The 15417-nt window shown below is 42.2% G+C and overlaps 1 protein-coding gene across 1 annotated transcript in view; it reads left to right on the forward strand.

The window, feature by feature from the left end:
• Ttn (titin) overlaps positions 1-15417 on the forward strand; it is a 271496-nt gene that overhangs the window by 64151 nt on the left and 191928 nt on the right. The window contains exons 46-64 of the mRNA XM_051184409.1: positions 1632-4262; positions 5033-5311; positions 7358-7921; positions 8830-9111; positions 9210-9488; positions 9904-10182; positions 10279-10557; positions 10673-10960; positions 11069-11347; positions 11444-11725; positions 11817-12095; positions 12208-12486; positions 12590-12868; positions 13074-13361; positions 13491-13769; positions 13908-14189; positions 14290-14568; positions 14685-14963; positions 15076-15354. Coding sequence (XP_051040366.1) covers positions 1632-4262; positions 5033-5311; positions 7358-7921; positions 8830-9111; positions 9210-9488; positions 9904-10182; positions 10279-10557; positions 10673-10960; positions 11069-11347; positions 11444-11725; positions 11817-12095; positions 12208-12486; positions 12590-12868; positions 13074-13361; positions 13491-13769; positions 13908-14189; positions 14290-14568; positions 14685-14963; positions 15076-15354 — 7965 coding nt within the window. The remainder of the gene's footprint in view (positions 1-1631; positions 4263-5032; positions 5312-7357; positions 7922-8829; positions 9112-9209; positions 9489-9903; positions 10183-10278; positions 10558-10672; positions 10961-11068; positions 11348-11443; positions 11726-11816; positions 12096-12207; positions 12487-12589; positions 12869-13073; positions 13362-13490; positions 13770-13907; positions 14190-14289; positions 14569-14684; positions 14964-15075; positions 15355-15417) is intronic.

Consider the following 15417-nt stretch of genomic DNA (forward strand, 5'->3'; position numbering starts at 1 on the left):
ATTATGATTAGTCTCAGATGTGCTGAACTTGAAGATGTGTTGAATAAAAATAGCTAAAAGAAGAAAATAAGCCTTCTCCACACTTATGGCAATTAAATAGAACTTTCTATTAAGCTGTGACTTAATGACACACAACTTTAAAGCCTGGGATAGCAATAACCCTGATGCTGGACAAAGAATTCCATGTGTTACACAAGGATGAATTTAGATGTTGTCATGAGATGCTGCCAACTGGGGTAATTTTAACTACAGCATTTGTGTTTGTGCACATTTGAGGTTCACTTCCTGTAGTGTGTGTGTGTGTGTGTGTGTGTGTGTGTGTGTGTGTGTGTGTGCACGCGTGATTAATACACACCATATTTTGAGAATAAGGAAAACTCTTGAAAATATTTTAACATATTATCAGTTCAGGGAACTTTAACTATATCCACATCCATTCCCTTTGCAGACATTTTGGGGTTTAAGAGAAGGGAAAGGTAATGTACCCAGCATAGATGTAAAGCTAAGTGACCACCTTTAGTGTTGGAAGTGTATGTAGTCAGTCAGTGGCTTATCAGGGACAGTCAAGAATAGCTTAGTAAGTATTATACATGCTACAGGCATGTTTTGCTAATGTTTTATAGCCTACAGACCTGAGACCTGTCTTCTAATGCTAGACCAGTAAGAGATTAAGACATGGCACTATTCATTGTAATGTGAGGGAAGTAAATTAATGAGATGATAAAATTGCTTTTCATTTAGACAATAAACTACAAGTAACAGGGCAATTCTAATTCCCCAGCAGATTGAATTCAGAATTGATATCCTTTTGATAAACTACATGTCTCTCATTTGGTTGCTTTTGATACTGTTGAAAGAGTATTTGTTACTTGATGTTCCTGTTCAATAATGCTGTATAACTGACTTACACAATAAATTATCACCAACATTTTGATATTGGAGTCATTGTGTCTTCTGCTTCCTCTGTTTTCTCAACTAATGTCTTCATTTCTTGAAGTATTTTGACTAGTTACTTGAATGAGGGGAGACCCGATTTTCTAGTAATAGACAACAGTGATTCCTTTAGGAGTTGGAATCAAACCTGTGGCCTGAAACAGGAAAGGCCTCTGGCTGGTCTTGAACTAGAAATCCTCCTGCCTCAGCCTTCCAAGAGCAGGGACTGCCATTGTGTATCACTATGCTTGGCTGGTCCTGCTTTTATTGTTGTTGTTGATATACATTGAGAAGTACTAGCTAAAACATTTTTTCTTTGAAAATAACCAATCATTAGACTTAAGAAAATCCTGCATAACAGTTCTTGTGTTTTTTAGAAGTTGATGCAAATAATCCTAGATTTATGATTTATGATTTGTGAATATTTATCTAGTATTTCTTCAAACCATATCTAAACATATCACATTTGTAAACCCTACCAGATGAATTGGACAGAAAGTTGCTTTTATACAGTAGTTGTACCTGTTTGATTTTTTTCCATAATAGGATAAGAAAATTTAGGAATGTGTTTTTTTGATAAATTAATCTTGCTGCAGTTCAATTACAATAATGAAGGCTGGTAATTGGTGTCTAATTCTTTGATACTATTTGTTAAGCAAAATTGTGTCATAACATCATAATAAATTTTCTCCACACAGAAATTGCTAGTATTCTGTCTGCCAAGGAAGAATTTCAAACCTATAGTTCTGATCTCCACTTCCGCAATGTGAATGAGACTCTTGAACTTGTATCTGAGCCTGCAGCTCATACTACTCAGTTTGATACCAGACAGGAAGGCAGTGCCCCCGTGTTCATCAGAGAACTATCAGATGCTGAAATAAGCACTGGAGATGTAGCTAAATTGTCTGTTACTGTCACTGGCTGCCCCAAGCCTAAAATCCAATGGTTCTTTAATGGGCTGCTACTAACCCCTTCTGCCGACTGCAAATTTGTCTTTGATGGGGATAACCACAGCCTCATCATTCTGTTCGCCAGACGTGAGGATGAGGGGGAGTACACATGCGTGGCCAGGAATGAGTATGGGAAAGTGGTATGTAGTGCCTACCTAAAAATAACTCCCAAAGGAGGCAGGTACGAAGATGTGGAATCGGAAGTGAGGAGAGCTCTGGGAAAGTCCGAAGGGCCTTGTCCACCTTACTTCTTCAAGGAGTTAAAGCCAGTCCTCTGTGCTCCAGGGATCCCTGCTGTCTTTGAGTACCTGGTGCATGGAGAGCCTGCTCCTACTGTTTCATGGTTCAGAGAAAACAGGCCACTTTATACCAATGTTTGTTACACCATCATTCACAATCCTGATGGCTCCGGGACCTTTATTGTTAATGACCCCCAGAAGGGAGACAGTGGCCTGTACGTCTGCAAAGCGGAGAATGTGTGGGGCGAGTCCACTTGTGCTGCAGAGCTTCATGTGCTTTTGGAAGACACAGATGTGACCGATGCCTCCTGCCAAGCAGAGTCCACATCAGGAGTACCTAGGGATTTTCTGGGAACTTCTGCAAGCGGCCCTTCAGATCAGACATTTGACCCACAGCCAGGAATTACAGCTTTTGTTGAGGATGCCATTTCCAAAGCTGCTCTAATTGTAGAAGAAAAGCTTCAGCTTTCTCATGAGCATGAAGTTGACAACAGTGAACTGAGTTCTGGGGTAACTATAGAAGCCCAGAAGCTGCAACCCATTGTTATGTCCACTCCCAGGAACACAGGGGAACTTCCTTCTATTGGCAGTACTGTTCACACACAGCCAGGAAAAGAACCACCTCCTCCTTTACAACTGCAGACTGTCCAACCTCAGAGAACCCTTCCCAGAGAAGACACTCTACAGTTTGAAGAACCTGAGAACACCTTCTCAAGTACCTCATCTGCAGCACAACTGAGTTCAGTCCCTGTCAGTCCTCTGATGACCTTAGCACCTGAACAACTGTCTTCACCAGCAGCTCCTGAACAATTACTTCTATCCTCTGTAGTTGGTGAAACACTTCAGCCAGAAGCAAAGTTAGTCTCTGAAGTGGACAAAGAGCAAAGAGCTCTCCTCCTGTGTCAGAGCTTAGCTGAGGGATATGTGGAAAATCTAGATGGTCCTGATGTTGCCATCTCTAACATGAATCTTGAGCCCCAGGTCCCTTTTGAACACACATGCAGAGAAGAAGGCAAAACCCTGATGGCGAATGCAGACCCACTAGAAAGCACAGGCCGAGATATTGCAGAGAGGACTGAGGAAGGCAAGTCCCTAAACTTCCCACTAGCCCTTGAGGAAAAGCAGGTCCTACTCAAGGAAGAGCAATCAGAAGATATGACAGTGCCCACCAGCCAAACCTCTAAGTCTAAGAAAGAGCCTGAGGCAATAAAGGGTGTGATGGAGGTACAGGGAGGTGACCTGCTTGCCAAGGAAACTTTGTTTCCTGGTATTCCTGAAGAGCAGCGATTACATCTGAAAACTCAGGTCCGCGGGGCTTTACAAGCTGCAGTGGCCAGTGAGCACGGCAGTCATTTCTCTGAGTGGCTAAGAAACATTGACAAGGTGGAGGTCAAGGCCATAGACTTCACTCAGGAGCCCAAACGCATCCTGTGCACCTACCTTATTACTTCAGTGAAGTCACTAACTGAAGAGTTAACTGTCACTATTGAAGACATAGATCCTCAAATGGCCAACCTGGAAACTGAACTTAAGGATGCCTTGTGCTCCATTATATGTGAAGAGATAAACATCTTAACAGCTGAGGAACCGAGAATTCAGGAAGAAGCCAAAGTAGGTGTTCAGGGTGGTATAGACTACACTTCAGACGTACAGAAAGTTGAGGCCATTGTAGAACCAGAAGTTCAATCAGAGTATCTCGTCTCCAAAGAAGAGGTCAGTAGTCTGAATGTGCAAAGTCAGTTCAAAGATGGAGATACTGTTGAGGTTCTACAAGCCGAGACTCTGAAGCCAGAAGAAGAGCATGATACCCAGAAGGCCAGTACAGTAAAGTCACAAGAAACTGATGGTACCTTAGCTGTAGATTGCCCTACTGTACTCAAACACTTAGTGGATACCATTTCTGAAGAAGGCGATACTGTCCACCTCACGACATCCATATCAAATGCTAAGGAGGTAAACTGGTATTTCAAGGGTAAACTGGTGCCTTCAAACACAAAGTTCAAGTGTTTACAAGAGCAAAATGACTACACCCTGGTAATTGATGCAGTAAAGGCAGAAGACGAAGGGGAGTATGTCTGTGAGGCCTCAAGTGACAGTGGGAAAACCACAACATCAGCAAAGCTCACTGTCGGAGAAAGAGGTTGGACTTCAGGGATGAAATGGATGGAGCTCTAATACCCACTGAGTTGTAGTGATTTAGGTTGCACCACTGAACCTCCACTTACCTGCCACTTTTCCAGAGTGCCAGCCATGTAGAGTAGGAATGAAAGAAGTACAGACATAATCATGGTTAATGACTTACATCTCTTTCTTACTGCCTTGTTAGGCAGTACATTTTCATAGCCACACTGCTACTTATTTTTTAAATAAAACATGTTCTCATATGTTTTATAATGCTAAACATATTTTCATATTAAAGTGCTTTGACAATATGCAATAAAAAAACTTCTCAGTACCTGGGCACTCTGAAGTCACCGGGCATGTCTCTAAATTCAAAATAACCATGATTAGTCGTCTGCCTGTGTTTATTTTTTCCTGTTGATCAGCCACCATCTCACTAGTTGGATATGTTGTGCTCATCCTATTTTCAGCTTCTAGTCATCACAGTGTATTTCAGTGATATATCCTGTTGTTATGCATGCACCCCCATATCATCACATTTTAATAACTCCCCTCCAATTCACTGCAGAGTAACAATTGAAAATGTCACAAGCTGCTTTTGGACCTTTTTTAATTTTGCCTTCACGAATGTTCTTATTTTCCGGTCACGTGTCTTAGACTGCCACAACCTGTCTCACCGATTTCAACTGTTTTATTTCATTAACAGCAACAAAAGTTAGTCTGAAGAGAAAGAAGCAAGTGGGGTGCCTAGTAAGGGGGCATGCTAATGGGCTCTGCTCTCCTTTGCAGCTGCCCCTGTGATCAAAAGGAGAATTGAGCCCCTGGAAGTAGCTCTGGGTCACTTAGCCAAATTCACCTGTGAGATCCAAGGTGCCCCCAACGCCAGGTTCCAGTGGTTCAAAGCTGGCAGAGAAATCTATGAGAGTGACAAGTGTTCTATTCGATCTTCGAATTATGTCTCCAGCCTGGAAATCCTGAGAACCCAAGTTGTCGACTGTGGCGAGTATACCTGCAAAGCTTCCAATGAGTATGGCAGTGTCAGTTGCACGGCCACTCTAACTGTCACAGGTAAATACCACACGCTGACATGGATGCTGACACCTCAGTTCATATTATTTACAGGTGCAGAGAGTGTCACCAGCTGAAGACCCACCATGGTATCACATTGGTTAAGAACCACAGAGAAGACGGGGGACAGTCCTTTATAGTCACATTTCTATCAATAGCCAAAGCAAATGTTCTTTTCCTTGTGGAGGAAAAAAATGGTTAAGTCATCAAATGAGCTTGACTTCACCCTTAATAAGAAACATTTGAGGACCGTTTGGTGCTACTAAAAAATAAATAAATAGCCAGGTGGTGGTGCTACATGCCTTTAATCCTAGCACTTGGGAAGCAGAAGAAGGTGGATCAAGGCCAGCCTGGTCTACAGAGTGAGTTCCAGGACAGACAGGGCAACACAGAAAAACCTTGTCTCAAAAAAGATAACCAAACCAAACCAAACAAACAACCCCCCCCAAAAAAAAACAAAAACAAAACCACTCCATATGTTAATGTGAACCCAAATAACCAATCAGAAAAAGAATTACAGATAAATCTAGAATTACAAATAAATCAAATATGCAGCTTAAGTTAAACAAATAATAATACAATAAAACAGGGGCTAAAATAGGACTTCAAATAAGGATGCCAGCTCTGGGCATCATTCATTCCTAACTTTAAAATAAGACCAATTACAACATACTCTCTTCTCAATTTTCTAATTGACACATAGGGTAAATCTCAATTTGTTAATAGTCATCACATGCTTGAATTTCTTCCTTAGCAAAAAAATAAGTCTGTCCTCTTCCCTCCCCTCCCTTCCATTCCTCACTCCATCCCTTTTTATCCTCCTGTGCCTCTTCTTTTCTTGGTGGTAGCCTCAGACTCTGACGGAAGAGTATACCTTTGGGTAGGAGGGCTGCTCTTGAGTGGGAATGTCAGGGGGAAGGGAACTGACTCATCCACCTCAGGGAAAAAGCATTCTTTGCAGCGTCTTTTACTCTGAGATTTTTTTTTTCCACACAACCAAAAAATCTTCGAGATTCTAAGAAACCTGCCCAATATGACCCAGCCAGGTTGATTTTTCACTCTACCGCCAAGACTGTGCAGCCTTTTTCTTTTTTTAGATTATAATTACATCATTTATCCCTTTCTTCACTCTACCCCCTCCTATTTTAATTATTCATGGCCTCTCTTTTCATTAATTGTTGTTACATACATATATGCATATACATATATATTCCTAAATAAAACCTGTGCAGTCCATATAATGTTCCTTGTATATTTTCAGGACTGACTATTCGGTATTGGACAACCGTATTGTGCTCCTTCCTGGGGGAGACTGTTTTTCCCGCTTTCAACATTCCTTGGATGCCTATAGGGTTTCAGGCCTCATGGACTTTCCCCCATGGTGGCATTAGTCTTAATGACAGTTAAGAATTTTCTTGACCCAAATTAGCCCAGCTCAGTAGTGGGACTGAACCAAAGCCATAGTAACAAAGGACAAGGAGGGAGATTCTGTGTCCTTTATCAGCAGGAGTGAATCCTAAAGCTTTCCTTCAGAATGGAGGATGAAAATGGGAAGCTTTGCTGTGAAGTATTTTTATAAGTGCAAAATCCCTACAGGGGTGTGTTTGAAGTTAAGTGATTTAAGGATCTCCTGGCATTTATCAGAGTTAGAAAGAGCTTTGTGAGATTCTGTAATATCCTACCTCATCTTCAGCCAACCAATGTGCATTTTCTTACCTTCTTTTTGGTCTTCTAATTTACAAAATTACAATATCAGCTGGATTGCTTATCAAATATTCCCACCTACTAACCCTAACAGACAAAGCTTTAGTAACATCCCTTCATGAGAGATGATGTTTGTCCTTTGCTAGAGACAGTTTGTTAAGAGTCCTCATCCCCTTCCTTCTGAAGTCTTTGGTCTTACCACTACACTGTTATTTAAGATAAGGTCTTGTGTTCACCTAAAGGCATAACCTATCTTTTCCGTGTCTTAGAATGTGTAATTGCATCAAGAACTTTAGAACTTTGATGGAAACTACGTGTAATATGAAAACCTTTCTTTTACAGAGGCATACCCACCAACCTTCCTCTCCAGACCCAAGTCCCTCACAACTTTCGTGGGTAAGGCAGCCAAATTCCTCTGCACAGTGTCAGGGACTCCCGTGATTGAGACCATCTGGCAGAAAGATGGTAGTGCCCTGTCACCGTCGCCTAACTGCAGGATAACAGATGCAGACAACAAACACAGTTTAGAGCTCTCAAATCTTACCATTCAGGACAGGGGTGTTTATTCTTGTAAGGCTTCCAACAAATTTGGAGCTGATATCTGCCAAGCAGAGTTGACCATCATTGACAAACCCCACTTCATTAAAGAGTTAGAGGCCGTGCAGTCGGCCATCAATAAGAAGATTCACCTTGAGTGCCAAGTAGATGAAGACAGGAAAGTTATGGTCACGTGGAGCAAAGATGGCCAAAAGCTGCCTGCTGGGAAAGATTTCAAGATCTATTTTGACGATAAAATAGCATCACTTGAGATTCCTCTGGCCAAACTTAAAGATTCTGGAACCTATATGTGTACAGCTTCCAACGAGGCTGGGAGCAGCTCCTCATCTGCTATGGTCACTGTGAGAGGTAAGAGTGCCAGGCAGTCATCTGCCACCTCCTGGTCTGCAAGGAAGCCTTAGAAGAAAGGTTGTTAGCTGCACCATCCACACCCTCTGTTACTAATTTAATTCCTAAGGCAAACATCTGAGTCTGGGAATGTCCTGATGCTATCTGGTTGGCTTTGTTGTTGTTGTTTGGTTTTTATTTTTGTTTAATTATCTTTATAATTCACTTGTTTTTGTTCTTTTAAGAAGGCAATTAACAAAGCCTGCTTACAATTTCTTCTGAGAACTCATGTGTGAGCAACTCTTAACCATCTTCTTTTTAAATTATTTCTTTGTTTTCTTTTCTTTTTTTTTGAAATCATGATATAATTACTTTGTTTCTCCATTTCCCTTCCTCCCTCTAAACCTTTCCATATAACTTCTCTTTCAAATTTACAGCCTCTTTTTCATTAATTGTTGTTGCATACACATGCACAAATATATTCCTAAATACAAAAATATAACCCGCTCTGTCTGTATAATCCTACTTATACATGTTTTAGTACTAAAACCATTTGATATTGGATAAACAATTGATGTACTCTTCCCTGAAGAAAACTGTTTCTCCTGCCCTCAGCATTTCTTGGTTGCTTATAGTTCTTTGGGTAGGTTGAGGCCTGGTGGAATACCCTACCCCATCCACATTAGCATGTCTATTACTGATGTCTTCGTTTAGAAAAAGAATCACTCTTTATATAGATATAGTCTGCTTACTTGTGTCTTTTTTCTTTTCTTTTTATCAAGAGATAAAAGTGGTTCAGAATGAAGGGAAGGGCTGGATTGTTTTCCTGTATGCTGTCTTTTGTCATGTGTGCTTGCTTTTTCTCTTGTGGTGTATATGCTTCAGTCATCTTCTCCATCTTTTTTTCTGTTTTTATACACATCATGTAGAGCCACCATCCTTTGTGAAGAAGGTGGACCCCTCTTATTTAATGCTCCCGGGTGAATCAGCGCGTCTCCATTGCAAGCTGAAAGGCTCACCTGTGATCCAGGTCACTTGGTTTAAAAATAACAAAGAACTTAGTGAAAGTAACACAGTCCGAATATCTTTTGTCAATTCTGAGGCTATCCTTGACATCACTGATGTAAAAGTTGACGATAGTGGAACGTATTCCTGTGAAGCCACGAATGATGTGGGCAGTGACAGCTGCAGTACTGAAGTAGTGATCAAAGGTTTGTCTCCTGAGTTACAGCTCCTTGTTTTGCTGAGAAATGTTTCCTTTGATTTTCTGGTAACTCACAACTCACCCTGTGCTTTCCTGCTTTTTTAGAACCGCCTTCTTTCATCAAAACTCTTGAGCCTGCAGACATAGTGCGAGGGGCAAACGCCCTGCTTCAGTGTGAAGTTGCAGGCACAGGACTCTTTGAAATTAGCTGGTTTAAAGATAAGAAGCAAATTCGAAGTAGCAAAAAGTACAGGGTATTTACTCAGAAGTCTTTTGTGTTTCTGGAAATCACATCTTTCAATAGTGCAGATGTTGGTGATTACGAATGCGTAGTCGCTAATGAAGTTGGAAAGTGTGGCTGTGTTGCGACACACTTATTAAAAGGTTAGTGTGAGGGGGCTGTGGAGGTGGGACAGTGGTTTTTTTTTTAATACAGTGTCCAATTAGCTTTCTTAATCTACAGAAAGAAAGTTAATTCATTCTCTTCTTCTAAACTTTAAAATGCAATATGAACTTGGGGCCCAGAGCTCTCATGCAATCTTTGTCTTGATATGAATAGAAATATTTATTGTCTGGTTGGAAAAGGAAATTACGTAAAAGAAAAAAAAAGGGCATTTTATTTGCTGATACACATTTATATTCTGTGCCTCTCTTGAATTGAATTATTAATTCTTCATATATTTTCTTTCTTCTTCCCAATAAACAAATACTGTGAAATGGTTGTGTTGCACGAGGGAATGAAACCCTGAGATGGAGGTTGTAGAAACTGACACATTTGTATGCTCTCTTTCTTAACTAGAACCACCAACCTTTGTCAAGAAAGTAGATGATTTTACAGCCCTGGCAGGACAAACTGTTAACTTACAAGCTGCCGTGAGAGGGTCAGAGCCCATTTCTGTCATGTGGATGAAAGGCCAAGACGTTGTTAAAGAAGATGGGAAAATTAAAATGAGCTTTTCCAATGGAGTTGCTGTGCTGACCATCCCTGATGTTCAGATTAGTTTTGGTGGCAAATACACATGCCTGGCAGAAAATGAAGCCGGCAGTCAGACGTCTGTTGGGGAGTTAATAGTTAAAGGTTCGTGGAGGAACTTAACTTTTAATTGGCCCTTTCACCTAAAGGTAAAGCCTTGATTCATGCTGAGGAATCCTAACTATCTAAATACCTTTATAGAACCTGCCAAAATCATTGAGCGAGCAGAACTGATCCAAGTGACAGCAGGGGACCCAGCCACCCTGGAGTACACAGTCTCAGGCACCCCAGAACTCAAGCCCAAGTGGTACAAAGACGGGAGGCCCTTGGTTGCCAGTAAAAAGTACCGAATCAGTTTCAAAAACAACATTGCCCAGCTGAAATTTTATTCCGCTGAACTGCACGACAGTGGCCAATACACATTTGAGATTTCCAACGAAGTAGGCAGCAGTTCCTGCGAGACCACATTTACAGTGTTAGGTTAGTATTTTTAGAAAACTACAATATCTCCCTAAAAACCAACAAAATTGCCCAAGGGTGAACCACTGAGCACTTTTCCGTGCTGATCTTGTTTTCTTTCTTATGCCACAAACAGATCGAGACATCGCTCCATTCTTCACCAAACCCTTACGTAATGTGGACAGTGTTGTTAGCGCCACCTGCAGGTTAGACTGCAGAATTGCTGGCTCCCTCCCCATGAGGGTCTCCTGGTTTAAGGACGACAAGGAAATCTCTGCTTCTGACAGATACCAGATAGCATTTGTGGAAGGCACAGCCTCTTTGGAGATCAGCAGGGTAGACATGAGTGATGCAGGGAATTTCACCTGTCGGGCCACAAATTCTGTGGGGAGCAAAGACAGCAGCGGAGCGCTGATTGTACAAGGTTAGCTAGGGACTTTGTAGTCCTCTTTACCAATATTCAAATTAAAATTACTGCCCTTGGGTCCAGACTTGTAACTCCTTCAAATTCTGTCTTCTGCCTCTTCTTCAGAACCCCCCAGCTTTGTAACTAAGCCAGGGTCCAGGGATGTCCTGCCTGGCTCGGCAGTCTGTCTGAAGAGTACTTTCCAAGGATCCACTCCTTTCACCATCAGATGGTTTAAGGGTGACAAAGAGCTGGTTTCTGGTGGAAGCTGCTATATTACCAAAGAAGCTCTAGAGAGTTCCCTGGAACTCTATGCAGTGAAAACCTTGGATGCAGGCACATACACCTGCAAAGTCAGCAATGTAGCTGGAAGTGTGGAGTGCAGTGCAAATTTACTTGTGAAAGGTTTGCATTCTTCTCTTGACATCTTTGTACAACCCTTTTTTATGTGAGTTCTTTCTCTCTTCCTGCTGTTTCTTAATAACTGCCCTCCTTCCACAGAACCTGCCACATTTGTCGAAAAGTTAGAGCCATCACAGCTGTTAAAGAAGGGAGATGCCACTCAGCTAGCCTGCAAAGTCACAGGCACCCCTCCAATTAAAATAACATGGTTTGCAAATGACAGAGAACTGCGAGAGAGCAGCAAACACAAAATGTCTTTTGTGGAGTCCACTGCAGCGTTAAGACTTACAGACGCAGCCATTGAAGACAGCGGTGAATATATGTGTGAAGCTCAAAACGAAGCCGGCAGTGATCACTGCACTAGCATTATAATAGTCAAAGGTTTGTTCTTACTTAATCTCCATGTGACCAAACTTGTGGCCCACAGCACAGATCCCTGCCCATTAACACAAGCTATTCTCTTCTACTGTAGAGTCACCTTACTTCACCAAAGAATTTAAGCCCATTGAAGTATTAAAGGAGTACGATGTCATGTTGCTGGCCGAGGTGGCAGGCACCCCTCCCTTTGATATTACTTGGTTCAAAGACAACACAGTCCTTCGAAGTGGTAGAAAATATAAAACCTTCATTCAGGATCAGCTGGTTAGTCTGCAGATCCTCAAGTTTGTAGCTGCAGATGCCGGTGAATATCAGTGCCGAGTGACCAACGAGGTGGGCAGCAGTACCTGCAGTGCCAGGGTGACATTAAGAGGTCAGTATTGGCTTAGTTGATGGATGAGCTCTTCTACACAGACAAGTCTTAAGTGTTTAGGTGCAGTTCTATTGTAGAGCCGGTACTGATTGAGAACTTATTCTTCTGGTAGAACCCCCATCCTTCATTAAGAAGATTGAGACCACCAGCTCCCTCCGTGGAGGCACAGCTGCCTTCCAGGCCACTCTGAAAGGCTCCTTGCCAATCACAGTGACTTGGTTAAAAGACAATGATGAGATCACTGAAGATGACAATATAAGAATGACTTTTGAGAACAACGTGGCTAGTCTATACCTGAGTGGTATCGAAGTCAAGCATGATGGGAAATACGTCTGTCAAGCCAAAAATGATGCAGGCCTACAAAGGTGCTCTGCACTACTCTCAGTCAAAGGTTGGTCCATAAAACTTCCTCAGGCTAGAGGAAAAAGCAATGCAGATAGCAGGCCTTTCATCGGGGTACTTCATAGCCCACATCTGTCCTTTGTTTTCTACAGAACCTGCAACAATAACGGAGGAGGCCGTGTCTATAGATGTCACTCAAGGAGACCCAGCCACTTTGCAAGTTAAATTTTCAGGGACTAAGGAGATTACAGCCAAATGGTTTAAAGATGGCCAAGAACTTACTCTGGGTCCAAAATACAAAATCAGTGTCACGGACACAGTCTCAATACTGAAGATTATTTCCACAGAGAAGAAAGATAGTGGAGAATATACTTTTGAGGTCCAAAATGATGTTGGGAGAAGCAGTTGCAAGGCTAGAATTAATGTCCTAGGTTTGTATTGATTTCTATTGAGAGGAGTTGAGGGTCTCAGGGGCCCTTCCTCTTGTAAAACTTAAAGAGAAAATAGAGGGAGTAGTCCATGTGTGTGCAAAGTACTGGGTTCTTGCCTTAGCACTTTGTGGCCAGAGGAGAGGGAGGGAGAGAGAGAATAAACAGCTAGATTAACCTAAATTCTTCTTGCTCTTTTATTGGATAGATCTCATTATACCTCCTTCATTCACCAAGAAGCTGAGGAAAATGGACAGCATCAAAGGGTCTTTTATTGACTTAGAATGTATAGTGGCTGGATCACATCCCATAAGCATCCAGTGGTTCAAAGATGACCAAGAAATCTCAGCTAGTGACAAGTACAAATTCTCTTTTCATGATAACACTGCCTTCTTAGAAATAAGTCAGCTTGAAGGCACCGACAGCGGTACCTACGCTTGTTCCGCCACCAACAAGGCAGGCCACAGCCAGTGCAGTGGTCACCTGACAGTCAAAGGTTGGCAAGATTTATTTCTACCTTTCCAGACTTTATTGCCTTGCACGTCTTAATTCTCCCTCACTTTGCTGAGTTCTAAAATACCGCTAACTCTCTCTCTCTCTTCTGCTTCCTGTTCTTTCATCCCAGAACCCCCTTACTTTGTGGAGAAGCCACAGTCACAAGACGTGAATCCCAGCACGAGGGTTCAGTTGAAGGCTCTTGTGGGTGGCACTGCACCCATGACAATAAAGTGGTTTAAGGATAACAAAGAGCTGCACCCTGGGGCAGCTCGCTCAGTTTGGAAGGATGACACCTCCACCATTCTAGAGCTCTTTTCAGCCAAAGCTGCTGACTCTGGGACCTACATTTGCCAGCTAAGCAATGATGTTGGCACCGCCAGCAGTAAAGCCACCCTCTTTGTGAAAGGTCTGGTCTCTATCTTGCCTCTTTTTCTTGCTTGCCTCACTTATCTTTGGGAAGGGAAAGTTCATTAAGTGTTGGCTATTGGTGTTCCTTTAAAAAAAAAAAATCAGCATGTCACCCTTTTTCTTTTCTCGTCTTTAGAACCTCCTCAATTTATTAAGAAGCCCAGTCCAGTGTTAGTGCTAAGGAATGGACAATCAACAACATTTGAATGCCAAGTAACAGGCACTCCTGAAATCAGAGTTTCTTGGTATCTGGATGGGAATGAAATAACAGATCTTAGAAAATATGCCATTTCCTTTGTGGATGGTTTAGCCACTTTCCAGATTTCTAATGCCAGGGTAGAAAACAGTGGGACTTACGTCTGTGAAGCTCGAAATGACGCTGGCTCGGCAAGTTGCAGCATTGAACTGAAAGTAAAAGGTCTGTTGTGGAATCTGCTTCGCGTTTTAGCTGAGCTGTCTGCTGTACCCAGGGCATCTCTTGAGTTAAGCCATTCTCTGTCTTCCTTTTGACTCCACAGAGCCTCCCACCTTTATCAGGGAGCTGGAGCCTGTGGAGGTAGTAAAGGACAGCAACGTAGAACTGGAGTGTGAAGTCATGGGGACAACTCCATTCGAAGTTACCTGGCTGAAGAATAACAAGGAAATCAGAAGTGGCAAAAAGTACACAATGTCTGAGAAAATGTCAGTGTTTTACCTGCATATAAGCAAATGTGACCCTTCAGACGTAGGTGAATACCAGTGCATCATAGCCAACGAAGGGGGCAGCTGCTCTTGCAGTGCTCAAGTTACCTTGAAAGGTCAGTCACGTGCTAGGACCAGCCACCAAGTCAAAACACCAGTGCTCTTTAATTGTAGGTAATGAGTAGGGTTTAAAAGGTACCTTTTCTTGAACCACTGTCTTCTTTAATCATAGAACCACCATCGTTCGTCAAGAAGATAGAGAATGTCACTGCTGTCTTGAAGAGTTCCGCCACCTTTCAGAGCACTGTGGCAGGCTCACCCCCCATTTCTATAACTTGGCTAAAGGATGAACAGATTCTTGAGGAAAATGACAATGTCCATATTTCATTTGTGGACAATGTAGCCACACTTCAAGTCCGGAGTGTAGATAATGGACACAGTGGGCGATACACATGTCAAGCCAAGAATGAGTCAGGAGTTGAGAGATGCTATGCTTTCCTTCTAGTACAAGGTTGGTGGACTATTCTCTCTCAATAGTGGTCTACATAGATGGTTTTGTAGGCATACTTGGGTTCTAATGGAATTACTGACCTAACTTATTCACTTTGTCATTCCTACTGCAGAACCCGCTCAAATCATAGAGAAAGCTAAATCAGTTGATGTTACCGAGAAAGACCCGGTCACCTTGGAGTGTGTGGTAGCTGGGACACCAGAACTCAAAGTCAAATGGCTTAAAGATGGGAAACAAATAGTACCCAGCAGATATTTCTCAATGAGTTTTGAAAATAATGTGGCCAGTTTCAGGATTCAGTCAGTAATGAAACAAGACAGTGGACAGTACACGTTCAAGGTGGAAAATGACTTTGGAAGCAGTAGTTGTGATGCTTACCTGAGAGTGCTAGGTGTGTACCTTTGCCCCTGCCATCTGTCCTTAATTACAGCAGATACCTTATAAACACATAGCA

This window comes from Phodopus roborovskii, unplaced genomic scaffold (genome assembly GCF_943737965.1).
Source record: "Phodopus roborovskii unplaced genomic scaffold, PHOROB, whole genome shotgun sequence".
Lineage (NCBI taxonomy): Eukaryota > Metazoa > Chordata > Mammalia > Rodentia > Cricetidae > Phodopus > Phodopus roborovskii.